The sequence below is a fragment of the Empidonax traillii genome, unplaced genomic scaffold (genome assembly GCF_003031625.1).
Source record: "Empidonax traillii isolate 1590-97213 ecotype Southwest subspecies unplaced genomic scaffold, ASM303162v1 scaffold389:size961896, whole genome shotgun sequence".
Lineage (NCBI taxonomy): Eukaryota > Metazoa > Chordata > Aves > Passeriformes > Tyrannidae > Empidonax > Empidonax traillii.
The window spans coordinates 123,695-151,315 of record NW_020955582.1 but is presented as its reverse complement, the minus strand read 5'-3'; the positions used below and the strand labels follow the sequence as shown (position 1 = coordinate 151,315).

The 27,621-nt window shown below is 39.0% G+C and overlaps 1 protein-coding gene across 2 annotated transcripts; it reads right to left on the bottom strand.

Annotated features, from left to right (window-relative positions):
• Positions 1–24,132, bottom strand: NUDT4 (nudix hydrolase 4). Of its 2 annotated transcripts, none has more exons than XM_027893460.1 (5): positions 23,781–24,132; positions 10,609–10,719; positions 4,200–4,244; positions 1,736–1,820; positions 1–698 (listed from the first exon to the last, which is right to left on the bottom strand). In XM_027893460.1, exons 1-5 carry the CDS (start codon positions 23,877–23,879, stop codon positions 496–498), a joined length of 543 nt encoding a protein of 180 aa, XP_027749261.1. In that variant the 5' UTR covers positions 23,880–24,132; the 3' UTR covers positions 1–495. The 2 variants fall into 2 exon arrangements, with proteins under 2 accessions (XP_027749261.1, XP_027749260.1); XM_027893459.1 differs by having other exon boundaries at positions 1,736–1,823; positions 23,781–24,026.
• Positions 24,133–27,621: the final 3,489 nt, after the last annotated feature.

Genomic DNA, 27,621 nt, shown 5'->3' with positions numbered 1-27,621 from the left:
CCTTTGCTCTTGACAGGCTGAATGTGGTTTAGTGCTTTATTGTAGTCACCCTTATGCATCTCTGCCTTCAGCACATCCATTTACTCAATTACTGCCAGCTTAAGATCCTGGCACTTCATCTGTGGATACCAAATAAGAGTTTAGTATAAGACTATTTGCTCAAGCTTTAACTACTGACTAAAACTCACAAGTCTTAAATAAGCTGAACACCACTGAGATGCATATTTTATTTTAGCAGACATGGAAATTTATATACTCAAGTTTTTTTTTTTTTTTTTTTCATGGCCTATTAAGGCATCTTAAAAAAATCCCTATATGGCTTTGGTTTGCTGAAATACTATTTTACATTGTTAAAAAAGAAAAACATGTTCAAATAAATTTGACATGATGACACATTCACATATTTCACTTAGAACTGACAATTATACAGATGCCTACATGTGATCATAGATGTCTCCCGATGTGATGACATGAATGAAAAGGTAATCCAAATGTTTATCTCACAGTAGAGGGCAACCCAGAAGTCTGTGCAGAAGTGACATATAAGGAGTTATTATCTGAAAGAGGGGGAACCCCAGAGTTTCCATTGGTGGGTGAACAGCTCAGTTTCAGTTTTTCCAAATACTCTGCATGAACAGGCTTGTGACACTGAAGGACCTTGATTGCATCTTCTACTTTAAACCATTCTCTTTTCCTTCCTGAATGAGGAAGAACAGAGTTACAAAATTTAAACAGCAGCATTGGTTGCTATCTAGTCATTCACTTTTTCCCAGTTCTTTGGAAGCTGAGGTTGTCAGGCAAAAAGAGAATGCAAAGACCGGGAAAGAACTGATGAATGCAAGAGATTCACTCAAGCTTACTAAAATGCAATTCATAATAAAGCCTTTGTGATAACACTCTTGAAGAAGATGCTGGACAGAAATTTATATGACCGTTCATATGCTCAAAAAGCCACATCTAGTCATTAGAGAAAAGGATGATATAACTTAAATTACTTGATACTGCCTTCTTACGTTGTCATGCCTAGCAGAAAACCAGTCTTCAGACTGAACATTGCATGTATGAAGTTACAGAAGAATGGGTTGGTCTGATTTCAAAAGAGTGTTTCATATTCAAAAATCTTCATATATATATCCACTTATGGAGTTACTGAGGTTAGCGTAAGTTTTAGAAAATAATATACTTTATACCAGAAATATGTTTATGTTATAAAGTTTCAAGACTTAATCCTACTATGATCGTCCTAGGACCATCTTTTGTTTTTTTAAAGTCCATCCTTCAAAATTCAAGGTCTCTGAAAATACTTATAGACAAGGTCAAGGATAGTATTATTAAAAGTGGGATTAATTCTATTTTTCATTTGGTCTTACAGCATTACAGGTGAACATATATAAACTGCTTGTTTAAGATAAAGCATTTCAGACAGCAACACATTCTACTTTTTAAGGAAAAAACAACAGTATAGTATTTGGCCTTTAAAAAAATTACAAGCTGTGTCCCAAACTAATAATGACACTTATTCCATCCTAATACTTAGAATACTCTAATGTAACACAATGTGTTGGAAGCAACCCTAGTTATATGTGTACTAAGAGTGGAAGAACAGCATTCAATAACTTGTGTTTCTAGAATAGAATTAGTATTCCCCCCAGATTATACAAATCGCTTCGGAAAAATGAAAGAAGTCTGCTTAATACATTTTTAGGTGTAGCATGAGGACAGAGAATTAATTTACCTATATTAACTGAATCCTCCCAGTCTTCCAGGATTTCCGTCACAGTAAGAACATAAACATACGTCCTATGCTTCCGATCCTGGTTCTGCTTGAATATTAGAAGTAGAAGTTTTAATTCTCAGCAAAATAACTTACAGATTTACCACAACTATAAGATTAAAAATCACTTACCTGTAAAGGATACTTGCCAGCAAACCTGGCTTTTGACTAAACAAGCATCTGTACTGACAAGACCCAAAGTGATGGGAAAACAAAAGTTTTATTTGAAACATCTATTCTGTTCTACTAGGCTAAAAAACCCCAACCAAGCCAAAGACAACGCAAACAATTTCGAAACTTGTGAAGTTGTGACCAAAGTATGTTTTTGGTCATCCAGGTCATCTACACAATGCTGGCTATAAAGTTTCACTCATTAAGGGAGGCAAATTAAATAGCCTGTGCTTGCACTGGTGACAAATGCAAAACTCATTACCACCTGCTCATTTGACACATGTGCCACAATCGTGGCACTAACACCTCTTCAGAAGGCACGTGTTTTGCACAAGGCAGGTCAAACAGGCTGACAGAGGTGGTCTGCTCAGGGCAAGGCTGATGTTCTGCAGCCAAGTAAATGGACATTACTCCCTGCTAGCTCCAAAGCAGGCTAGTGACAGTGTTTGAGGTGCTGACTGACTAATCAAACCATCCTTCTACTTGGAAAAGGGCCAAGCTCCTAAAAAACTGAGGAACATCTACAATTACAACTATATTAAGAACCAAGAGATGTTATGGCCTAGCTCCTCTTATAGATGGTTGTATCCTTGTGTTTCTATTTGTTCCTATTTTTTTCACTACAAGCTCAATATAGTTTTAGACTGTTGTGCTTTACTAGGAAATAAAAATTCTAAGCGAGTTCTTTGTTAGCATCACTATTACCTGGAATAGATACATCTATACCATGTATTCTTTCTGGCTGTAATTCCAGAATAGAAGGATTCAGCAGCAGCACTGATTTCCATCTTTACTTAGTTCCATCCCCAGGTCACAAGGTGTGGCCCCCTCAGTGGTACTAAAAAGTGTTTGTGGGGCCGTGTTGTGAAACTGAAGTAGGGCCTTGATTTAAATTAGAAGTAACCTAAAAAAGTGACACAACCCAGATTTTTCTTTCTTCTGGTCTGGCTGGTGGCTGATGCCTTCAGAAAAACATATAGCTGAATTACCAATGAATCACCATCCTTTGCAGCCCCTGTTTTAAGGCAATAACATGATAGATATCCTGGTCTTTTTTTGGTCTGAGCTGGGAAGTGGAGAATACTTCTGTAGATTGACTAGCAGAGTTAAAACAAAGACAAGTTTTTAATGTGTAAGACCCATCCAGTTGTACTCAAACCCAAAACACATCAGAAGAAAGGTGAGTGCTACTAACTACAAACAGGAGCTTCTCCAGTTGTGTCATGGCTTCCATACTTCTCGCAATGGAACGCCTATATCACTGTATATTTCAGACAGGAAATCCCTGTCAGGAACACACTACTTCTGGGTGAAGATTTGTACCTAACTAAGGGAATTCCACTTAATATTCAGCACAACATAATAACACTGGATGTATTAGAAGCTGAAGATTACCAACACCAGTCTACTTCTGTCTAGAACCTGAGCAGAAGTGGGCAACACTAACACTAAAGGAGAGATCTATCTAGCGTGCATCCTCTTGCTGTCAGTAGTTCTAAATCTGATGTTTACACTATGAAACAGAAGTTTTGAACTACATAATTTGCTGAAGGTTAGATTTATCTGTTATCCAAAGCCTTAGCCTTTTTAGTGAATCAATGCCACAGTGAGATGCTTCGTATACAGACCCATCAATTTAGCTGTGTGAAAGTTAGGATTAAATTACTTAAGCAAAATCTAACCAGGGAGGAAGAGTCAAAAGAGCACCCCAAAGAAGGCAACTGTGATATTTTAGAAATCCTAAAGCTATCAATGTTGTTGCTTTGCTGGTGTTTTTGTTTATCTTGTTTGGTTTTTTTGTTTGTTTTTTCCATCTAGGTGTTGTCCAAGTACTAATTTAATCTTTCCAGTAAAAGTACAAAATGATCCCAAGATGAGCTCAGTTGGTTGGAGCATGGTGCTAATAGCACCATGGTCGTGAGGTTGATCCCTGTATGAGCCATTCAGTTATGAGCTGTACTCAAGGATCCTTTTAGGTCCCTTACAACTCAGAATATTCTGTAATTCTGAGAAACTGGAATAAGTAGTTTGAACTCTTCCTATTCAAATCTTCACACATACTGTAACAACTACAGTCTGTCTAATGTAGCATGTCCAGTAGCACTGCAAAATTAGGTAATACTTATTAGGATATATAATACTTAAAGGAAGGTAATACTTATAAACTTAAGTCTGATGTTGCAGTTTATCAATTTTCACAAAAAAACACAAACAACCCCCCACTGTTTTTTAAAACTTAAAAGAAATAGCTCACCTCAAATATCCCAAGTAGTCTGCCTAGCTTCCCCTTTACTCCAGCCTACAAAAGAAACAGGAAAAAGCATTAGCATGAGGTATTAATTCAAAAAACTAAAATATCAGTACCATTCTTCTACATTAGCATGCTCCTCCTTATTAGGGTTATTTAGGCAAGTGTTTTAACTAGATAGTGCTGCAGTGCTTCTGAAGTTTCTAGATTCAGAGTACTTATGAGTAGTAGGGTACAAAAGCTTGTCCTAATGAGTGGATCAAAGAATGAATAAATCTTTCAAGTTTTCCATCCAGACCAAAATACTGTATTACTTACCACATTCTTTGTGTAGTGTATTTTATTAAATATATAAATGATATCCAATACTGAAATAATCCAGGAAAGTAGATAGGACAAGAAACTTATGTACAAGTCTTCAAAATACAATAACAAATTAAACTGTAGCTAATTGCATGGATCTTGCAGCATAATGACTTCTTTCATATAAAAGTGTAGCTTTTGGCATGTAATTGGAAATCCAAATTTATAACCCTTATTCTCTACATTTTTGAACTCTTTTTCTAGCTAGTAATATTACAAAAGGCTTTAAATTCAGAGTTTTACTCCAGCATTTTAAAACAATCCCTGTGTGTATCATCCTGAGCTTAGTGATTTTTATCAATCCAGTTCAGATGGTCATTACTTTCTACTAAGATTCTAAGGTTTGCTTTTCCAAAAGTAATATATAATGCCTCTTCCAACACACATAGCTTAGGATCATCCATTATTCTAAACAAAACTCAGTCCATACGCCTGAGACACAAAGGCATATGTTGCCTACTGGCAGACAAAGCCATATTTAGATTTTTTTGGCTTGTTGTATAACCAATATTTAAAATAGGGCTTCCTAGCACTAAGATGACATTTTCTAATCTTCAGTCTTTGCTTCTAGCTTTATCCAGAGACAATTATTGATGTCTTACATCTTTATATAAAAGGACCATATGGATCTTAATTACATTTTAATGAGAACCTCTGACAAATAACTGGACAGGCTTTAGCAATAAGTCTAATCAAAGTATTACAAGTGAATGTTTACTGTGACTGTCTTTTTAAAGAAAGCAGATGGCTGGTGTTATTTATTAAGCTGTTTTGATGAAGGAAGTCTGATATCAGCCCGTGCAACTCATCAAGTATTTTGTTAATCTAGAGCAAGAGCTAGACGAGAAGTTAATGCAGAACTACATACAATATTCTATTTGTCAGCTGTGATAACCTGTTAGAGCTCATGAAACTGAAATGCATAACTAGACCTGCTGGATAAGTGATTAGGCAGCACATTAATTAGAAAAGTGGCAGGCCCTTATTTTGGTCTGAAAGGGTAAGCTTTGCAACAACAGGTAGCAAAAACTGCTTGTGCTTTACACTGGGTAATGAAAAATCACTTATAAGCCTAAAGGAACATGCTGAGGAAGTATAAGTTTCACTGATGAGTCCTAATTTCCTCAACATTAGAGTACCTTTTAAAAAAGAGAAGCAGAACCTAAAAGACTACAAACTTATGCTTCTGTTCTCAATTTTTGCTTTTCTTCTCATTCAGCACTATCTAGAATTATTATATCCTTCACTTTGCCACAATGTAGAAATCTGAACAACTAGAAAAAGTAATTTCCCATTATCCTATTCTATCAAAAGTACACATGAATCCATGTGATTAGTGTTTCTTTAATACTTCAACTGTCCAAGTGTGCAGCTTTAGCTGCACAAGTTTTGTAACTTCATTTATTTCCTGAAGTTGCAGCAGAGAACAAGATTGTTTAATATACTTAAATATATGGCACAGGGGCAGGACAGTGAGGCAAGTACAGACTCTGAAGTTTCTCAAATGTTAAAATAAGCTTTTCCAAGTACTAGGAAACTGCACTGAAGGAGACTATGCTCCAGCAGAGGGAGAAAAAGAGGTGACTCCTCACCTCAAACCCAAATAACTGCCTCCCCAGTCCATGATCCCAACCTCCCCTTAAACTTTTAATATTCTTTAATTCTTTTAGAAGTCCTGGCCAAGGCCTTATTTACATTACAAAGATTTTTGAAGGCAGGTCTATGGCAGCAGGATTGTGGAAGGACAAAATCTCATCAACAGACAGAGTAGGGCTTCTCTGAGCTGCTAAGTGAGAGTCTGACAACTAGTATTTAACACATGACAAAACTACCACGACCAGCTAAGTTTATCAATACAGAACAACTGTCATAGAGAAGTTTTTTCAACTTATTAGCACCCCATAGTCACGATGTGAATTTATCAGTGTTACTCTAAGTGTAATTTATTTAACAGTTTTTCCTTTCTCCCTCCAAGGAAATCAGTTGTTTAAACAAATACTCTTAGCTGAGTAATTCGGAATGAAGTGATTAGAAGCACTCCATTACACTGAGTGTAAAAACTCCCCAAAGCTTGTAATGAAGCTCCGCTGCAACCACCTGTTGCTATATAAAGGTGGTTACTGTCACTGATGTCTAGTTACTCTCTAGTCAAGGATACATGCTTCCAAAATGTAGCATTGTTCCTGCAAACAGCAGTGTCTTCTGAAAACCTCTACACCTACAAGTGTAAAAAGGTAGTAATTAGAAGTCCCATGATTTTTCTCTGAAAGTAATATATTCAACTCAATCATCTTCATGGTTTTAAAAGTATCTTAAATTTGACAGTGATCTTTTAAGTCTTTTGCTAGCAAAAACATTTCCTTCAAGTTCTTATCGTAATGTCGTTCCTTCAAAATGTGTCAAAACTAAGTGCCAGAGGACCAAGAAACACTTCAGCTTTATCCCCAGAATGTCAAATGAAGTTCCCCATTTCCCACTGGTAAGCTTCTAATCCAGTGCATTGGTTAAGTTCTAGACTTGGAAGCATTTTGCTTCTCATAAAAACATACTTCTTCCTCTGGTCTTTATGTACTCATGACTGTTAAAATATGGTTCTTCAAGTAAACAGAACCTATAGGCTGTTATAAGCATGTAAGGAAGTCTGAACTTCAGGAGAAGAGCCTGAAAACCCCCCAGCGCTTCTTCTGACAGACAAGCTCTTAAATTTAAAGTGCTACACTTCTCCAGAACAATTACCTAAGGAAGTCTAACTACTATGGAAATAAGACCTCAAATCTGAATTTTATACATGTATTTTAGAATTAGCCTAAATCTGGCCACAAGAGGGAAAACTATCTACTTCATCCCATAATCTTTCTGGCCTGGAGGTCATTCCTGCTGGCAGCTCTAGAGGTACAGCACTCTCAGAATTGCGTCAGACTTGCCTTTTTCCTGTAGATGGAGCAAGAGTCATGCTGCAGTTTAATTTTTAAGCTAACAGTCTACCCGGGCAGAAAGCTGTTTAAAATCTGAAAGATTGGAGTTATTTTTAACTCTGGGATGTGTTGGACAGTACTTTAATGGCTACACTCCTGAAAGCACAGTGCAAGACTATTCCTGCCCCTTTTTTGTATAGTCTTATAAAACAAATTGTTTCACTGTATCTGCCATAATCTTTCAGCTGAAAGGGTGCTTTATTAATTTATTTCCTGAAGGGTCTACCTAGTCCTACTCTTTAGCATCCAATAATTTTTTAAATATCAGATGCTCACTGAAGCAGATTCCTCTATTTCTCATGAGAGGTCTTAGATAATATTACTACCATTTTCATTGTTGCACCAGATTAACCTTCAGGATCAGCCTCTTCTTCTCAAAAGCTATATTCACACAGGTCAGGAAATTGCATATTTTCTAGAGGACATTTCAATATACTACTAAGCACAAACAAAGCAAGAGTCTTTTGTGAGATGGAGCAAGAAAAGGAGTGAGAAGGTGCTCCTCCATTGACAAGGCTGGACATCATCAGCTTGCCACTCATTTTTGTCATTTTTCTTTGAACAATGCATGTGCAATCAACTTACTTTTATCTTTCATACTATGCAATTAAAGACTAAGCTCCAGATTCATTAATAGTAGATCCTCATTTAGAAAAGGTTTAATACATTTAATACCCTGGGATTGCTTTATACAGCAACTTGATTTTCGTACCTTACTTTCGGGTTTGTAAATGTTTATTTTATCTAAATAATTAAAATAGTCTGTCAAGTTCCTGTAACCTATGAAATATCAGACAAACTTAAATGAAACATTCTAAATATTCAGTAGAGCTAAAACCCCATATCACTAACGTGAACAGAACTTAAGGATAAAACAAAAATCCGGAGTCATGTACACAGGGAGACTATGAAACAACTGATTACAAAGATCTTTGCTTGGGTTTTAAAACAAAGATTTTAAATACACTACTGTTGGTGTCAAAACGAGGGATATTTAGAGCCAGTGGGATATCAGCACTCCTGTTCAGAAATGCCATTATAATGCTATGATTTTATCCATTTAAATAAATTAATAGAAAATAATGCTTAGTTTGTGCATGACCTAATACTGAAGAAACATTTCAAACGAGTGCCAATGTGTGTTCTTTGAAGTTTATTCATTCACAAAACTCTTAACAGTTCACTGTACTGTAACCAGCTTGCCAGGTGACATTGACCTCAGTATAAAAATAGAAAGGACATTTATCTCTAGAAAGGTCAGTATGAATTTCCATGGCTCAAAACCCTAAATAAACCTGTTTTTTCTTTAAATATGGCACTTTGCAATCCTGTGGAAGCACTTAAGATTCAAGAATATGTAGTTCAAAAATATTTTAATTTAAGGCATGAGCTTTTAAGGCTGATCAGCTACACAAGCTATTAAACCCCAGAAAGTATGAAAGTGTAGAACAAATGTCACCAAATGATTTTTGCTTATTAAAGCCTCTAGCCTTTGAAAAGTCTTTATGCATTTGCAAGCACAGCTCAAAGCTGAATGTAGCAGGCACTTTGTGTCATATTCTGGAATATCATAAGAAGCATAGTCCCTTCAAGATCATCCCTTCTTCACCATCAAAGAGAAAAACCCAAATGTATGACTACAGTACAGTTCAGTCAGCTCTTGTTTGACATGGACTTGGGACTTTACTGTCCCTCATCTTGGGCTATTCCTTAGGTCAGATCAGCAATTAAAACTACCAGTGTTCACAAGAACCCTGAGCATAGGACTGTGTGTTTTAATCCCACCCATGAACTCGTGGCACTAGGAAGTGCCAGGAGTTTCCCCAGAGGTACTACTAGTGCTTAGAAGCCCAAATGTTTGCTGACTCATTCCTGGAATCTTTGCTCCTTTGCTCCTTTCAAATGGACTGCCTTGTAGCTGACTATGTCTTGTGTAGGTCCAAATTGGCTCCTCCAGCAGAACTGAACACTGTCCAGAACAACTTTGATCCAGTGCTTATTTATGCTTTAACCTTGCAGCATGAATCTTCATTCGCGAAGCCTAGCCATGATGATGAAGGCTGCTCAGAGCACTAAATAGTGAACTAGTCTGTTCTCTGTGTAAGATGGGAGGAGGGTCACTGAATCGCAGTTCAGAGATCTCATTTTGATACTAGATAGCACAGCTAAAAAAAAAAAAAAAAAAAGATTCCACATATTAATTAGCAAGAACAGTAATGTATTTTGTGAACAGCAGCAGTCAAACTGGGATGAGAAAATTGTTTAAGACTAGTAGAAATCCTGTAGTTCACTCACTTGCCAGGATGCATCCCCCTTTCTGCAAAATCTTATACCTCCTATTTACAAGCATGACATTCTGATTTTTCTTTCAGTTTTACTTGGCTTAAAGTAACATTTAACATTTTTGAGAGTTTTCCTAGGAAAAATAAATAGCAAATGAAACCCCAGAATTTTGAATTTGAAATTTCAACATTGTACTGCAGTGGGAAACTGCCTAAATTCATCACAACTTAAAGCTCTGTTTTGCCTAGGTGTAGGAGCAGAGATAGAAAGGCAAACTATGGTGCTTTCTTTATAGATAAACAGTCTTAAATGTATGAATTCTCAACTGCTCAGATAGATCAGCTTCTAATCTGTTTAGCCTGGAATGTCCTCAAGGGTCTGTTTATTTCTCTTTCTTATGCAGCTACACATTGATGGTTAGTTCACCTTCAGTCCATTTTAGAAGAGCTACGAGTCAAACATTTTCTTTACAAATACAGAAACGTTACACTACTAGAATATGTCATTTGGCATAAAGTCACAGTTCCGCTTCCATTAAGTGTTTTTATAAAGGTAGACAGAAATTTAGCTATGAAATGAAAGAGTGCTGGGAAGCAAGCTAAGTTAATTAGTTCACCTCAGCACACCATACCCCAGTTCTAATACGAAACTGCAGCTCTTTGAATTTGACAACTACATAGGTCTTAATCAAATACTGGATAAAGGAGGTAGTTCCCTCTTCCTTCTTTGTTGCCATCTGAAGATAGCAGTAGGAAAAAGCAGCTGGATTTTTTGCTTTGTTTTGTTTTTGTTACCTCTTCATACACCTCTCTCACGGCTGCTCCCCCTGGCTCTTCTTCTGGCTCCATTCCTCCACCCGGTACAATCCACTGATCTGGGTATCGGCTACTGCTTACCAACAGCACCTATAAATAATTGCAAGTGACTGTTAAATACAGCTCACAAGTCAAGAATATTGCTAATATCTGCTTTTTCAGCAATGCACCTATCTAGATGGATTACAGACTTCAGAAATGAAACATAATAGGCAACCAGTTGTAAAAAAAGGTGAAACAATTAACATCCAGTCTTTTTAAAACAACTTAAACAAGACAATGTCATTGCAATCTTTTTGTACAAACACTTTCACTGGATGCTTAGACACAATGTGAAGAATACAGAAGACAATACACACAGGAATGAAGGCACACAACAAAAATCTAGTAAAAACTCTCCAATACTGAGCAAGTGTTCAGATCATATAGATGGTAAAGTGTGAAAATTAAGATATTTTTGTCACATAGAAGTTAAACTAATACTTGTGGAATGGCATCTTTTAGAAAAAAAAAAGGACTTCTGAAAATATTTCTAATTTTTAGTCTGAAACAAGCTTCCTTTTAAGTTACTGAAGTGTTATGTTAGTATGACATGCCTACAATATTGCATAACTGAAATACAAGGAGAGCACTTCATTGGCCTTTGTCCAATTTGGCTTCTTTTAAACATTTATGTAAGAGGAAAAGCCACAACACATTGAATTTGATTTTTAAATTTAATAACAATTTTTTTCCCCAAGATACTTTAATTTCACTTGACTCTAACTTGATCCTATCCTTGATATGCACTGATTTAAAACCCCCTGTCTATAGGACCTGTCCTTCATAATATTCAGAGCTGAAAAGGTTTTATCTACCTGTCCAGCAAACTGTATTTAGAGTAATTTTGCAATAGAAGTTGATGAAAATAAAGACCGTGATTCAGGACCACATGGAAATAAACAGTTTAACTAGTATTTGAGTCACATCCCAATTAGTAAGTCATAGCCATCTGTGTAGTAAAACACTTCATATTCTATGGAATACTTACATAAAACCTACCCTGAAGTCAAAGGACAACTGTGGGGAGTACAAGGGCAGGGTCAGTGCTCAAATCTTTAACAGCAATTAAAAGACTAGCAACAAGAACCTCAGACTAAAGGTTAAAGTTTTAACTGGTGCCAGAAGACTGAAGTGACAGTCCCAGTCCTCACCAACTACCCTTATGGACTTTAAACTTATCCCCTGCTGGATTAAGTAGGAAAATGACTCCCTGATGACAGCAACAGTGAAATGATTACTACTTATACTATGTGGCACTCATGGAAATAGGTTGTAGGTTCACCTACAGGAACTGAGGAGTGTAATTAAGATGACTGCATACTTTGTGAATGCAGCAATGCCTGTGCATACTGAGGTGCACCTGGAAGAGCCTTATCTGATAGGTACCATCTTGTAATGTTTACCTTATGTGCAGTCAAGATTAGTCCCTACTCTGAAGGATTCTCCACTGTACTAATTTCCCCCCAAATTTTTTCCTACGCTAAATAAGGAACACAACAGTTAGTACAGAAGCATTCTTAGCATGTGATCTAAATGTTCATTTTTTTCCAGTCAACTCAGATATTTTACTCAACTATCTAAAAACCTAAAAAGTTAGCAAAGCAACAAGGTTAGACACAAATGCACCTCAACTTGATCTTCACGGCCAAAGGTTTTGATTTCCTAGGATCCTCTGGCATTAACAGACTTCCAAAGAATACACAACTCTACTAAATGTAATTTTAGAAAAAAAATCTAAACAGGTGAAGCACCTATATCACTACAAAGAACCCCATGTCAGCAGTACTTAAAGAACAGTTGTAAAAAGTGAGTTATGAATTCACTTATGGGAGTCCAGATATAAGCATTACATATTATTTTCTGCTGATAAAGCTAGCACTCCAGTCATAGCAACAATAATTAACAAAAGGATGATTATATCACATTAAGTCATTCCCAGCTTGGAAGAACAGTTTTAAATTGTTTAGTTAAGGCTAAACATAAAATTCTTAATTGCTACTACGGGATAAATCAGGTTTCTCATTTTGGTAGTGTAGCATAAAGCCAGGAATCTTTTATGCGTTTATATATAGTAGTTGACTACTGCTAATATGATCAACAGACTATCAAGCTGTGTTTGTACATCTATTAGCTTTAAATTACCCTTTTTAAAAGCAGAAACAAATAGATCTAGCAAGTAATCAACATTAAAATACATTAACTCTTGTAGATAGGCTCTACAGCTGCATATACAATGAACTCCCAAGCATTACAGCCTGGAAATTCATTTTAGTAACTATCCAAATCTCCACTAACCCTGGAACTGAAGCATTTTCTCAAGCATCTTTTCCTCTATGCTTTATTCTCCTATTGCTTTTACAGAATCCAAGGGAGCACACTAAGATATATCCTTGAGACCTTCAGATGCACAATCTTTTTCACCCATTAACATTAATCACATGATAATGCCACCAGGACATGAGGCATCCATCCTGGGGTACGCTATCAAAAAACATACTCGGTGGTAATCAGATTCTGCAAATGCTGAGAGCTGACAGCTAGCAGTTGCAAGATTGTGTAGTAAGGCTGAAAAGCACTCTACACAGATTCTTTCAGACATAGTATCAAGCAGTCTTGCAATCACTTCCATGTTTTTGGTATGTTGTTTTTCATTCCATGCAGTGAATGTAGTTTTCAGGTCTTTCCATCAGTAAGTCTCCAGAAGAGACATCCTGAATTACTCGGCTGAAATACAAATGTCACTTAACTATGAAGACACCAAAGAGCTGTGGTTCATTGACAATGCACTCACATGCCAAGAGGGTGCAAAATCAGCAGCAAAAATCCAGCAGTTCATCTTCCCTTAATAAAAGATATAATTTTCCATAATGCTGCCAAGTGAGGATGTAAAGCTGCAAAATTCAGCAAAGAGAAACAAAGGAAAAATTCTTCCACTACGTGTTATAGCCAAATTTCACCTTGCTTTCAAGTCCAGGAATAGCAATGACCTTTGAGTGCAGTGAGGAGGAGTAACTGCTAGCTCACGTACTTGTAATAAGCACCTATCAATACACATAACCATGATATGGTTAACCAAAAACCCAAAGGTAATTACAGTGCAGGTGGCATCATGGAACTTGGCCACTATAAATGCTAAGCCTGCAGACAAACAACTGAAAATTTCTAAAGATGCAAAAGTTTTGGCTTGTTTAGTGTTCTCAAGTCAAAAAACACTTGTGAAACAGTTAGCAGCCCTATATTCCAAAGACCAAAATGGCAACAGCTCACAGTAGTACAAATTACAACCACAAGCTACTCTCATTATATATGTTCTTCCTATTAAGCACTAGAGAAGTAGAATACAGTTTAAATTTATATAAAATATCATTGTTTTCTATCTTCCTCAACCGTAGGACACTAAAGCCTACAAAAATAACTGTATTAAAAAACAATTTACATTAAAACCCGTGGTTAAAGTTGAAAGTTGCTAGACAGAACACCTCCCCACCCCAGCTGGATTCTTTTGACTTCAAAAGAAAGTCATCCACAACCTGAAGTAAAAGGAAAAACAAGCTTACAGTTGAAAACACATCATTCCAATTCCACAATAACTAATTTGTCATTAGATATAAGTTCTCTACTCCCAGCCTAATCACATCTATCCCTCTCTTCCTCACTGCACACCCCATTTTTTCCCCTCAAATCACACTCACTAGCTATGTCCAGCTTGCTGTTTGAATTACCTAATAGAGAGAGGCAAGCCTGCCTTTTCTTATAGTAAAGGTGGCAGTCAAAAGGAATAATGTTCAAGAGAAAAAGAATCAACCCCTCGCTCCCAAAGGACCACTGAGCAAGTGTGACTCAGCTGCAAAGAACACTGCACTGCTTGGGTGTACTACTAAACACTGCACAGAGAGGGAAAGGAGAAAGCACGTGCTTTAAGGCATTAAAAGGTACCTCCCAAGTACAAAATAGCATCAAAACCCTGTAGATGTACGGTATGTTTTCACAGGCATCAGAAGCATTAAGAGGAGAACACATCCAAGCCTACTCTGAAAAAAAAATAGGACCCATTCTGATGCAAGTTAATATAATCCAATTTAGCACACTCAGTGTGGAAACTTAGCCTACCTGATTGGTCTGCTGAAGTTACAAGCATCTAAAAGAGTCAGAAAGATGGTTTAATCCAAATACAGCCAAAAGGTCAGTCAACCCCTATGATTTGTTTTAAAATGGTCATAAACAGATGCTCAGGGAAGAATACAAACAGTAAGTATTTTATTATTCTCTAACACTTTAAACCTCCAATTGTTTTCAGCTTAGGAGCTTCCTAAAAAGCACTGGGAAACTACTTTGAATGCTGCAACATAGGAACACTATTGAGAAGTAAGGAAAAGCACCTCTTACAAACACTGGATCACACTTCCAGAATTCACTATATAAATTTCTAGGCAAAAGCACACATCTTGAATTCGAGAGCATATGTCAACCTGCTACTATAGTTAAAAGATTTCCTTTATCTAACACTTTTTGCTATTTTAAGAATCACTGCCTCAGTAGTTCTGAAACAGTTTCTCAGTTTCCCTATAGGCTAACGTGGTATCCTTGTCCTAGAATGCCATTGCCTCTTTTTGGATTCCAGAAGGTTGAAAAATGAAATAGAGCTTTACAGCTTGCTATAGCAATGCCACACAGACAGCATTTAGTAGGGAACATTTGCCTTCCTAAAAATATTCTCAGTAGAGGGACTGCTTATAGTCCTTATTTATTACTGCAAAAGTTTTCAAAATTACTTTTTAAACCTAAAGATATAATGTGCACAAAGTTATCTAGTTAACTAGTATAAACCCTTTAGGATCAGATTTGACAGCATTTTAAAAACCGAGACTGCGGCATCTTTACTTTCTCCCTTACAATGGCACAATGAGCTCAGGAAGCTGATCTGGCTGAAAACTGATTGTCCATTAAAACTCAGTTTTCAGCCTGCGCACACAACACTGATCAGGACACAGCCATTCAAGGGTCAGCGCTGCACAAACTGGGGCAGAAAGGCACAACTGCAACTACCCCATTTCAGATCAGCCTAAGCCAGTTCAAGAGCCTCCAGCAAAGTACTTCAAAGATGACAGACTGAAAAACAGTTTCCAGCTATGACAGAGGTTAAAAAGATAATTTAGTCTCAATGAACAGGAACTGGCAAAACAGCAGAGGAATGGCTAACTAGCAATATTTTAATTCTGTAACACTCATTAACTTGAACACATCGTGGACACATCCCAGACAACTGGGTTCTGTCTACTCAATATATTAAAATCTGAAATATCCTCCCAACTTTACTTAAAGATCACTTTTCGAAGTAGCAGCACAATGCTTGGACATCAATCAGTGCAACTTTACCCCCACTCTGAAGAGGAATGAGAACAAAATACAGATATAATTTTATAATACTTCAAAATTAGATTTGGAAATTAATTTTCCTTTGAGATCTCCTGATTTTAAGGCTATGTGACAATAAGGAGAGAAACAACAGTCTTTTTTGGAAGGTTTTGATTTCAACTTCCAATTAAAATTATATTATTTTAAAATTTTTAATTCACATTAAATTCACATATTTGGCTAACATGTTATAGTGATTCAGAATTTGAGTACCTTCCTCTGGCTATTTAAAGTACTTTATTTTGTTCTTTGGCTAAAGTGTTCATATCAGGATAGACAGCACTATACTACTACGGCATGCCAGTCAGAACACATTTCCTCTCATCAACAAACACTCAAATCACCTTTAACATTAGATCTCCCCCTAAGCTTTAGCATGCTTTGGAGAATCAGATGTGACAGGTCTCATGGTGTGATGAAGGGTGCAGATCTTGCACCCAGAGATATGGCAAAAGGAGATTCCTGGCTGAAAAAAAAACAAACCTGCAAACAAACAAGAAAATTCCCACAAGTGCCTATAAAAGAAGTTTTACTTATCACGCTGGGCCAATTTACTTGCAAATCCACTTTGCTTGTTAATACAGACCAAGGGAGAAAACACATAATGTAGCAGAGGTAGAGCTAAAACTCATATTGCTGTCTGTTTCTTTTAACTTGAAACCATGGCCTGATCTTGAGCAGGAGAACTGGGCTTTATTGGTTACTCAGCAACATAAGCTGTTTGACTAAGGGATCAGCTTCCCAGCACTTGTCAGAAGCAAGAGCTCCAAGTCTTTGGGAATGGTTCAGCTACAGGTAAAGACATGACAAGGTTATTTCTTGACAAGTACAAGTTATCTTTTCTGTCTTTGAGATGCTTAAAAAAACCCCATACAACTCTGAAGACAAAAATTTGTTTTAAAGTATTTACATTTATAGGACTAGTTTCAATGAAGGGCTTAAGCACTAAGTCAGAAAGCCACTGAATTAAAATAAGCTTTTCAAGTGTTCTACAAACAAGACTGGAAAAAATAAGCATCAACCTATGGTCTGTGTACTCACATATCTACATCAAAAGATGTTTAAGGACACACGTCGACAACCCCTACCTAGACATACATATGCATATATGTGAGTGTATATAGGCATACATATCTCTAGCTATGATTTTAATATATTTCTGAAGAAGCTGGCCACTTTGCTATTTCACAGAAACTGGTGGGAAAAAAATTCCACAGAAATGTGCAAGTTTTGAGAACCATCGAGTCAACTGCAGCAATGCAATCAGAAACCAGTTTAAATCCTCTAAGTAAACTTCGGATGGTGCATGTAAGCTATAAGCATATTTTTCTCAAGTATCTAAACACAAATATTACTAGTTCAAAGTGATAGCATCTTCTAAACAGGGCAAAAAGTGTTTTGTGGCAGGACATCTTAGCCTGATGTTAGCTACAGCCATGTTTCCCACTTTGAGCAACTATCCACCCCATTAAACACATCCATATGGCATAGGCAAGTAATACCATAGGTATGGGAAAAAAAATTGATGTTTCAGAATAAAAATGGGTCATGGTTGACTGATTTCAGTATCTGAAGATGCATGAATGAAGACCAAAGCTTTCTACCATGGTGGACAGATGAATTCCCACAACTGTGCCAAACCTGCAGACTTCCACTGCTGCAAGGAGTTGCAGTTTGTCTAAAAATGTTCCAACATGACAGCAAGGTGCATATGCAATGCCTGCAGAAAGCTGTTTTTCCGTGGAAGTAATAAAAACAAGTGTCTTGTATCCTAAGTTGATTACCTGATATAAATCCAACCATAGCAACCTAACATTATATTTTTCTTAACATTAACATGAGCTTTAGCCATGGCAGAACCCCACAGGAGCCTGCAGGGATACACCATAAGCAGACACTGTCTCTGTAGACAGTAAAGAGCCATTTTGGAAGCTGTTTATAGGTCATGATTTTCCAAGCTATACCCCGTGCTATACCCCTACAATGCACAGATCATAGATTCATAGGGTGGTTTGGGTTGGAAGGGACCTTTAAAGATCATCCACGATCATGCAGTAGTTCCACCCCCCTGCCACAGGCAGGGACACCTTCCACGAGGCCATATTGCTCATCCCACATGATTGATGATGTCCAAATATCAAGAAATGCTGAGGAAAATATAAGGCAGAAATTATCCTAAGTCAATTACTCCTCCTATATGTTAGCAGGGCAGGGACATAAGACAGAAAAAGTAAAAACCATGGTGCATTTGAAGTGCATATCGATACAGGTATTCTCCGGTATTTTAAAATATGCCTATATTCTATTAGACAATCACAGTGCAAGCTAGGTAATCCATATCACTATGGAGACCATGCCAGCCTTAAATATCGTGCCATAATCATACCCCATGTTATTTTAAAGCACACGTTATTTGTGTGTTTACACCGGAGAGCTTACACAGAAGGATAAAGAAACCAAATGAAAAATTCCAAGCAAGGAATAGAATATCTTTCATCCCTATGCAAGTTTATTTACAATAATTCCTAGAACAGCTCATTTTGCCAGAGTAGCCAAGTCATACCTCTGTGCCCTGGTTTATGGATCCGATTGCATTACAACAGGTCTTTCTAGTTTTCAGACAATTTAGACCAATGCACATAAAAATAACATTTTACTTTTTTCTTTATCCTTTAATAAAGGAGCTACTACACTAGGAAGCCTATAATTTTTAACTCAAGCAATAGTTGTCATGCACGTGTATGCCCTGCTACAGGGGGGAAAAAAAAAATCAATCTATATTTCCCATAAGTGTACAACAATAAATTTTTCCTCACTACTGTCTCAATAGTAAAAGAAAACCATTGCCATCTGTTTTCATCTCATGTACAAGGCTGAACAACAAAGGCAAAATTAAAAATTGAAAAGCTTGAAGACTTTTTTTTTTGCATATCAAATGATTTTAGGTCTGCCACTAGCAACTGCTGGCTGAAAACTAAAGTAGGGCTTTTGATACCATACTTGATTATATAAAGCAGTGTTACAGATGCCAAAATAATTAGAATGCACTCAAGGTTTATATTCAAGATAAAAATAACTGCTCATTTATTTGTATAAGTAAGATGTAGCTGATGGGGGGAAAAATTAAATTAGCTTTAAAAATTATTTCAGTTATCCAAATTACTAGAAAAATTATGTTTATTACTATTTGTTCTGGTTGCTTTAAAGGCTTGACTTGTTCTCTGCTTTGAGAGGCAAGAATTTCCTTGTCTACCCTCTGCCCAGACCCTAAGACAGCAGCATTTTATGTAAAACCACTGTTTGCAGAACACTGAATGCATAAGCAATTCCAACCCGTGGAAGCAGTTGGTCCTCACAGTACCAAGAGGGCTCTCCTGCAGGCTTATTCTACAGCTGCCATCCACTCCCAGTTGCTCAAGAGAAACTTGCATTTCCTCATATAGCGATCCACGAGCCCATCCCAGCCTGCTGAATACCATCAGTTTTTTGCACACACCTAACAGCTTCTTGTTTGTTCAAAAGCCTGCAGCCCCCACGCACTTCATGCCCACAACAGCCTTATTTCATTTTTTCATGGGATTTCTCCTGCTTCATTTCCGGGATTTTTTTTTTTTCTTCATTCAAAGGGCAGATAATGCCTGCAATTACTGTTTTATTTCCATTAAGAACAACAAAAAGAGCCAGCACTTAAGCTCATATCCAGCCATCTTGCTCTCTCTTCAGCCCAAATGACAGCACTGAGACCAAAACAGGCAACATTTTAATGACAGCAGTCTAAGAGATGTCCTATAACACTCAAAAAATCCCAAAGCTACTGACCACGTTACTTGACTTTTTGGGCTTCCTCTAGGATATTTTTCTTTTTAAATCATACAATATCACACCACGAAGGCTACAAAATCTAAATCAAACTGGCCAACACAGAAGTGTTGCATGTGGAAGCACCTGAAGAAACAGGAAGGGAGGACTTTCACAGTGGTGCATCTGAACAACCATCAATCATTTCAGGTACATACTTTCAGCTGCAATACCAGCTCTCAAGACAAAGCAGAAGCTTTTGACAGGTTGCAGGACTGCAGGCAAGACCAGTTTCCAGCCTGTAACACTCAAGAGAACTGACTCAACAATTTTAAGTCTAGAAGGAAAGACTGTTGGTAAGACTAATTAGACAGGGTGTGGTAGCCAAAGAGTAGGAGTTCAGTGGCTGTATTTAAAACTGTAGGAACCACCAGACTGAATTTTGCCTAAGCAGTATTCTACAGCCCACCTACGTTTCAAATTAAGAAATAAAGAAGCAAACAGAAAACAAATATAAATAGATGCATAGATATATAATAATAACAAAATAAATAGATGTACAATGGACTGTAAAAGATGGGTTTGGTCAAACTCATGCTTTGCTACCACAGTTTTTCAATTGACATGTTACTTTACTGTCCACGAAACTCAGCAGTAACACCAGCGTCAGCAAAGATAGAAAGGTAGCATAAGAAGTGCAGTATGGTTAGAAAATGGACCAAGAAGCCATAACAAGCAGATTTTGATAGATGAACAAGAGACATTAAATGTTTTAGTAACTTGCCCAATTTTTGTCAATGAGCATAAAAAGCTGTTACTGAAAATGTGGGTCTCTAAATTGAGAGGCAGTACCTGTAAGTCATGATATCAACAGAGGATATCATGCTGAAGTTACAAAAGAAGGAACACATTCAGTTAAGAACAACATACTGTGAATTTCTGATGCAAGTTGAGAATTCACAAAGTGGGAACAAGTTATTTAGATATCCCCAGTAGGCACAAGATGACTACATGACAGCTTTACTATCATGACAAAGATGGGTCCTATTACAATTTTTTTTCTGCTATAGCTAGAGAAGTATTAGTAACCTTTTACACAATACAGTGACATCCCATCCAAAGTGACCACAAGTGTTGCCCACATTAAAAGATACGTTTTTCAAACTGAAGGAGATGCAACACCTACCATGATTATCAAAAGAGAAAACTTGTTTTAAGATAAAAGTTTTTAAGACTTCAAGTTCATAAAAAATGCTAAGAAAGGAATGACTCCTGTCTACAGATATGTCAGAAAGCTAAGTGCAAGAAAGGAGGAAAAGAAGCTAAAGCATAGGCACAACTGGATACAGACTGGCCTTTCAGCCAGTCAGAATGGAAGTAGAAAGACAGGTTAATTCTAGGATTTGTATCAGAAGATTGCTGTAGATACTCATTCCTCCAGAGAGAAACTAATCAGCTGAAAAGTAGAACAAGAGCTACTGAGTCTTGCAGACAGTATCTCTAGTTAAAAAAAAAAAACACAACAAAAAACAAAAAACAAAACAAAAAAAAAACTTGGGATTTGCATTTCTTGATTTTAGGACTCTTAAAAAGAAATATATTGCTAAAATTTGCTTTCAGTCGTCTGTTCTATTTTCTCTCGTCTACTGTCAAGCAACTATTTGCTTATGGAGTAGTAATCCTTTAAGTCAAAACAACTACAAAATCCATTGCCCTGTGGTTCTTCTCCTCTCCAGCCCCCAACAGCTTCTGCAGCAGTCTCCTGTTCCCCTCTTGTCCCAGTCACACCCAGGTACCACATCTGTGTTCCTTCACACTGGAAGTCACCCTGCACTTTAAGACCCTGGAGATGCAGGTCAGATAAAAATCAGTGGTATAATCTCTAGAGATGTAGAAAGGAAACACTGAAGACGCTTACACTGAGTTTGAGGTACACCTACACAGAAACTTACTAGGACAACAGTGTTAAAGAACATAGAAGCAAGCCTTATCCAGCCAATATGGGGAACATGGCTGGTGATTCAAGTTAATCACAAACAGCAGTCAGGCATCAAACTTCTAAGGAATAGATTCTGTACTGATACAGATGAAGCTAGCAATTGGGAAACAGCTACTAAGCAAGTTCAAGCTGTTGTCACTGCTTGTTTGGAAATAACTCGTCAGAAAGCAGTTTGAACTGTTTCTACACACTTAATCTATGTCCTAAATCTGACTTGGTGTTATCCCATTTAGTTCACCCTTGAGTGTGTCTACTTGCATGATGCCAAAGCCCAGCCTCAGGCCAGCCATCCATGTACTCCATCAGCAATACCATAAAGGACTCTAATCCAGTAAGTGTCAGCACCCACTCTTACAGCCCAGCAAAGCTGCTGCTATCATCCTTAGCCTCAGAGATGGTATTACACACAACAGTATTTAAAAGCAGCCAGTGATCTCATGTGGATGCAAGACTGAAAGAGAATAAACATGAAGTTGCATCAGGAAATGAAGAATGAATGGAAATTACTGACAAAAGTGACCTCAACAATGAATTTACAACTTCAGTTGGTGCAAGAAAGCTGTTACAGTGGCTGAGGTGTTTGAACTCCAAATAAGTCTGGGCTGGAGCAGCATCCAAAAATAAATACTAAAGTCACATAAATGGGGAAGCATGCTGGAGTGTCAGAAACCAAAGTAAAGCTAGACCAATAGCAAAACCTTGCAAGATTCCTGCTGAGGGCCTTTCTCCCTTATAATATTAGAAAAAATTGATCAGCATGGTCTCGAGGCTGTATGTATACCACACAGGGAATGGCATATACTAGAACAGATTTTTTGCCTAAACCCAAGTGTTCGTATTTTGAGATCAGGCCTCTCCCTACTGCATTACATTGCTTAGTAGATGTTTAAGCAAGACATTTGCCGTATTGGCAGCTTGGGGAGGACACCAGTATCTTCTGGCACATAGATAAAGGGGAGGAAAAAGAGCCCAAACCCTAACCTTTGTAGTTATTTCAATAGCTACTAAACAAGAAAATGAAAACAGAAATCAGAAAATGGTATGCTTCCAGCCTGAGACACATCTACAAACGAATTGTGCAACGAAACCATCATCCGAGTTCCCAGATAACGGGCAGTGCCATTGACCTTGGCTCGGAACACGGGGCAACTTTGTTGCCACCACCCCATTCTGCTGCAACATAAAATCCCGGGCAAGCGCTACCTACAACCAAACACGCAACACCACCCCTCCGACTCCCGAGCATCTTGACAAAATATTTCCAAGCCCTATTTTACTCTCTTGGTGGGAAAACAGAGTTTTCCAAGCACAAGCTTTTTTATTACCCTACCCTATTCGGGCCAGAGGGCTCGCCTTCAGGGTGACACACCAACCCTGCCCCCCACACGCCATTATACATTAACCGGTGTTCCGCGCGTTGCGGGCACACAAAGGATAACCCTGAAGTTCCAGTCAGCGTCGTGTCGTGCCGTGTGTCGTGTCCCGTCCCGTCCCGTCCCGGGAGCTGCCCCTCCCTCCTTGCTCTCCCTCTCCGCCGAGGGGCGCCGGGGCCGCGCACGTGGGTGCGCCCCGCCGCCCCAAGATGGTGGGCGAGAGGCGCGCCCGCCCCGCCCCCGGCACGGCACGGACCGGACCGCGCGGCGACCGCCCGCCGCCGGCCCCGGCCGGCAGGGACCCGCACGGCCCCGGCGTGTCGCCCCCTTGCCCGCCTCGGGGCGGAGGGAGCCTCGGCATGACCGTGTGCGCAGGGGGTGTCCCCCGGTGGGCGCCCGCGCCCCCCGGACAGACAAAGGGACGCGGCCCCGGTGGGTCCGGCCGATGGCGGCGGAACGGGAGCCTGGCCCGCGCCGGGTGCGGCGCCCCCCGCCCCACGTGCGCGGCGGCTCGGCAGGCTCACCTCGTCCTCCCGCTCGCTGCGGAAGCACAGGCACGCCGCCCGCTTCTTGTAGCCCTCCCGGTCGTATGTCCGCGTCTGGTTCGGCTTGAATTTCATCATAGAGGCGGTGACACGCCGGCTGCCCCCGGCCGCCGCTGCCGCCGCCACGGCTCCTCTCTGCGAGCGCCGCCGCCGCCGCGCCCCCGGGACACCGGCGCGGGCCCCCCGCTCGGGAGCGGGGCAGGAGGCAGGCCAGTCCCAGCTGCCAAGCTGCTGTCACAACAGCGCCGCGCCGCCGCCGCCACCGACGCCGCTGCTGGCACTGCCGCCGCCCCGGGAGCCGCGCCGCGCCATGGAGGCTCCCCCGGCGCCCGGAGTTGCTGCCGCCGCCGCCCGCCCGCGGCGGCCACCCCTGCGCCCCCACTATTTAACCGGAACGCGCATTCCTGCGCCCGCCGCGCCGCTCCGCGCAGGCGCCGGGCGGGGCCGGCGGCGGGAGGGGCGGGAGGCGAGGCCCGGTCGCGGGCAGCGTTCCGTCAGCGGCGGGTCCTGTGGGGAGAGTGCCGTGTGGGGACCGGGGGCGGCGGGCGGCACCGCCGCGGCCGCTGGGCCCGTGCCCGGTGCGGCTCCCCGGGAGCGGGGTGATGCGGTCTGTGCCGGCAGCCGCCGTGGCACCAAGCCCGGCGTAGGTGTGCTTTCCCTGCGCGGTACAGCGGGGATGCACGTGGCTCAAGTGCCGTAATAGGAGTGTAGCTTTGGCAGTGTAAGTTAAATCCTTTTTTGAAGTAACGCGTTTTTAGAAGTTAGGGTGTATGCAGGCTGGGAAAGCAGGCAGCTCATGCCTTTTTTTTTTTTTGGTTTTGTTTGTATAATACTGTTTGGGAGCTAAGGATAGACAAAAGGCCTTCCCACTGCTGCCAGCAAGCCAGGAAAAGGTCTGCTGTCCTCATACCTTTATTATCATCTGGCACGCTGAAAGCCCTAGTGTTTTTATTGTCTTTAAAAAAAAAAAAAAAAGCCCACGAAACCCAATCCAAAAGCAAAACAAGGAAATGCTACTCTTTTCAATGCCCCCAGATTTCTGTCAACTGCAAGTAGCCGTCAACAAATTTAGTGCTTGTGCATGAAAGATTGCTCAGTTGTGTTGGCAGATGTAAGGTAGTATGTCCTTACTGTAGTGATGTGTGGTTGTAGAAATCACCTACCCAAACTGTATCATAAACTTTTTCCTTCATCTGAATCTTACTGGTGTTTAGCAGGCTCTTGTGCTTTTAACTGAACCAGTGTGTTTTAAACTTCTATCTTACTTGTTGTTTATTTCATCCCAAGATTATTTTTTGACAGTTTTTTGATCAATAATAAGTCAGACCTTTTATATGCTGTTTGTGGCTTGCATTGAAGGGAGATATGTTCATCATCATTGGTTGCTCTGATTCTTAGTGAAATTTGGACCTTCTGTTCTTCAGTACATGAACTAAATGTGATAACTCACTCCAATGTCACACTTAAAAACCATAGAAGTTGAAGAAAGGAAAACACAATTTTTTTGAGTTACATTATTTTGGGTGAAGTTATATTAAGCTGTAAAGTCAAACATCCAAAGATTAGGAAACTCCATTTTTAATTTTCTTTTTACACATTAATCACTGAAGGCCCCTGCTACTTTTTCCACTTTGCAAATGGACTGGCAGATAAGATTTCTTTGTTTTCTCCTCATTCAGTGCAGATCCAGGTCTCGTTCATTACTACTTGTCATGAGTCAATCCTCAAGCTACATATGATTTAATGGACCTATCCAGTCAGAATAAATTTATTTATTTGTTTGTTGTTGTAAGGGAAGAACCAATATCTAATAAGTGTCTGAAATTTTTAGTTCAGAGTTTATAGCATTGATATCGGAAAACTTTGAGAATGCTCAGGAATGGTTTTGATGCTTGATTCATAAATTCATCCATGATACAGAAAAGGGGATGTGGTATGGTTTGCTGTATTCCCATGTTGTTTAAAAGACACATCGTTATAAACAGTAAATATCGTTCATCAAATGCATATAGCAAAAAAAGTCTGACTTTCTATAACAGGCCATGATAGAACTCATTTTGCTTTGGATTATTCCTTGAGCTTACTGTTTCAGGGTTTACCTTTTAAGACAAACCAGTTTTAAGTCTTCAATATAGATCTTTCTGAATTATTTTTTTTTGCTGTTGTTATGTTTTGTTTTGTTCATTTGGGAGGCTTTACCTCTTATGCAATTGGAGTAAGTTCAAAAGTAGGATTTATACTTAACGAGAGCAGTGTCCAAAGATCAGATGACGTTAGGCCCCGTTTTCCATTTCTGTACAACTCACCGCTCCCACCCCCCAAAACCAAACAAAACATTTGACTGCCAAATCAGAACACAACACACAAGTATGTCTGTTGTGAAACTCAATGGTTTCTTCGTCCATGTATCTCAGAGGTAAGAGCCGGAAGATGGAGCTTTGTGAGGCAGGCCAGTCCATAGGCTGGCTTTAATTACAGCTTCTATCCACATATCCTCAAACACAATTACAATCCAATGGCTTGTAAATTCATTGGGGCCCTCTTTGTTTTTGTGAAAGCCCCAACTTCTGCCTATATGCTTATAGGCTTATAGGCTTTTATTTAACAAAGCAGAAGAAACAGAACTTTGTGAATATGGGAAAACACTAAAAAAATAACGATAGATGAATCCTAGAAAATGAAATTTTAGGACCTTTTGAATTTTGGACTTTGAGGGATTTTGTTTTGAAAGATGCAGCCTTTTTTTTCTTTTTTGGGAGAGAGAAGTTGAGATCCCTTGTGCCATGAATTAATCTTAAATGCCTGAAATTGTTTTGGTTTTTTTGTTTGGAGGTATGATTCTTAAACAGTCCTTGGTTTTTAGAATCATCAGGAGGCTTGGATCTTCAAGGTTTTTGTATTTTTCAAAATTATTGTTGTCTTGTAGGTTTAAGTTATGTGGTCTGTGTATACACTAAAGTCAGCATTAACTGTGTGAAACAGTCAACTAGTAAGTGAATAATATTTACAATGCTATCAGATACTTGTATTCATAATAGTTCTGTAATGACGGATTGCTTTGTATGTTGTTAATGCAATGTATGAATACTGGGTATCAGATTATGATTGCATGGGATATATTACTGAAAGGAACTGCTCCAGTGTGGTACCAAAGTTCTATTCAGAGATATTTTTTTGTTGGGTTTTTTTTTGGTTTTGTGCTTTTGTTTGGGGTTTTTTTGGGCTTTTTTAAGAGTGTCTCTGGATTTTGAATTTTAGCTGTAGTAATTGTGAAGTAACTGATGATACCTTGAATACAAGTGTGAACTGGAGCGAGCTGAGTGTACAATGCAGGATGGAAAGATACTTTAAGAAAGTTCAAAAACCTCTACATTCAGGCAAAAATAGCTTTCTACCTAGTTACACTTTGAAGTGAAGTCTGCTTAAGTGCGAGAGAACAATTTTCTTTTCCTTGAGAAGAAAGAAACAGGTTTAAAAATTTACAGAGTAATTAGATTTTCCAGTTCCCTTGACCTACATTTATTGCGGAGATTAGAAACTGCAGTGTTCAATAACTATGTTCTGGCAAGTTTTATGTGACTTTCTTTTCCACTTGTAGTTTATGATGGCTTATAAAAAAGAAATATTTGCTTTGGAGGTACTCTCAGTCCTCTACTTAACATTTGCTCTGAAGAGGAATGGATATTTAAGGTTTTTTCTCACCTCTGCAAATAGCACATCAAATTAATTACTTTATATTAGGAAAACTAGTGTCTCTGGTTACAATTATTCTAGGTGATCATTTGTTCTGTCACAGTTATAACATTTCTTTGATATTCAA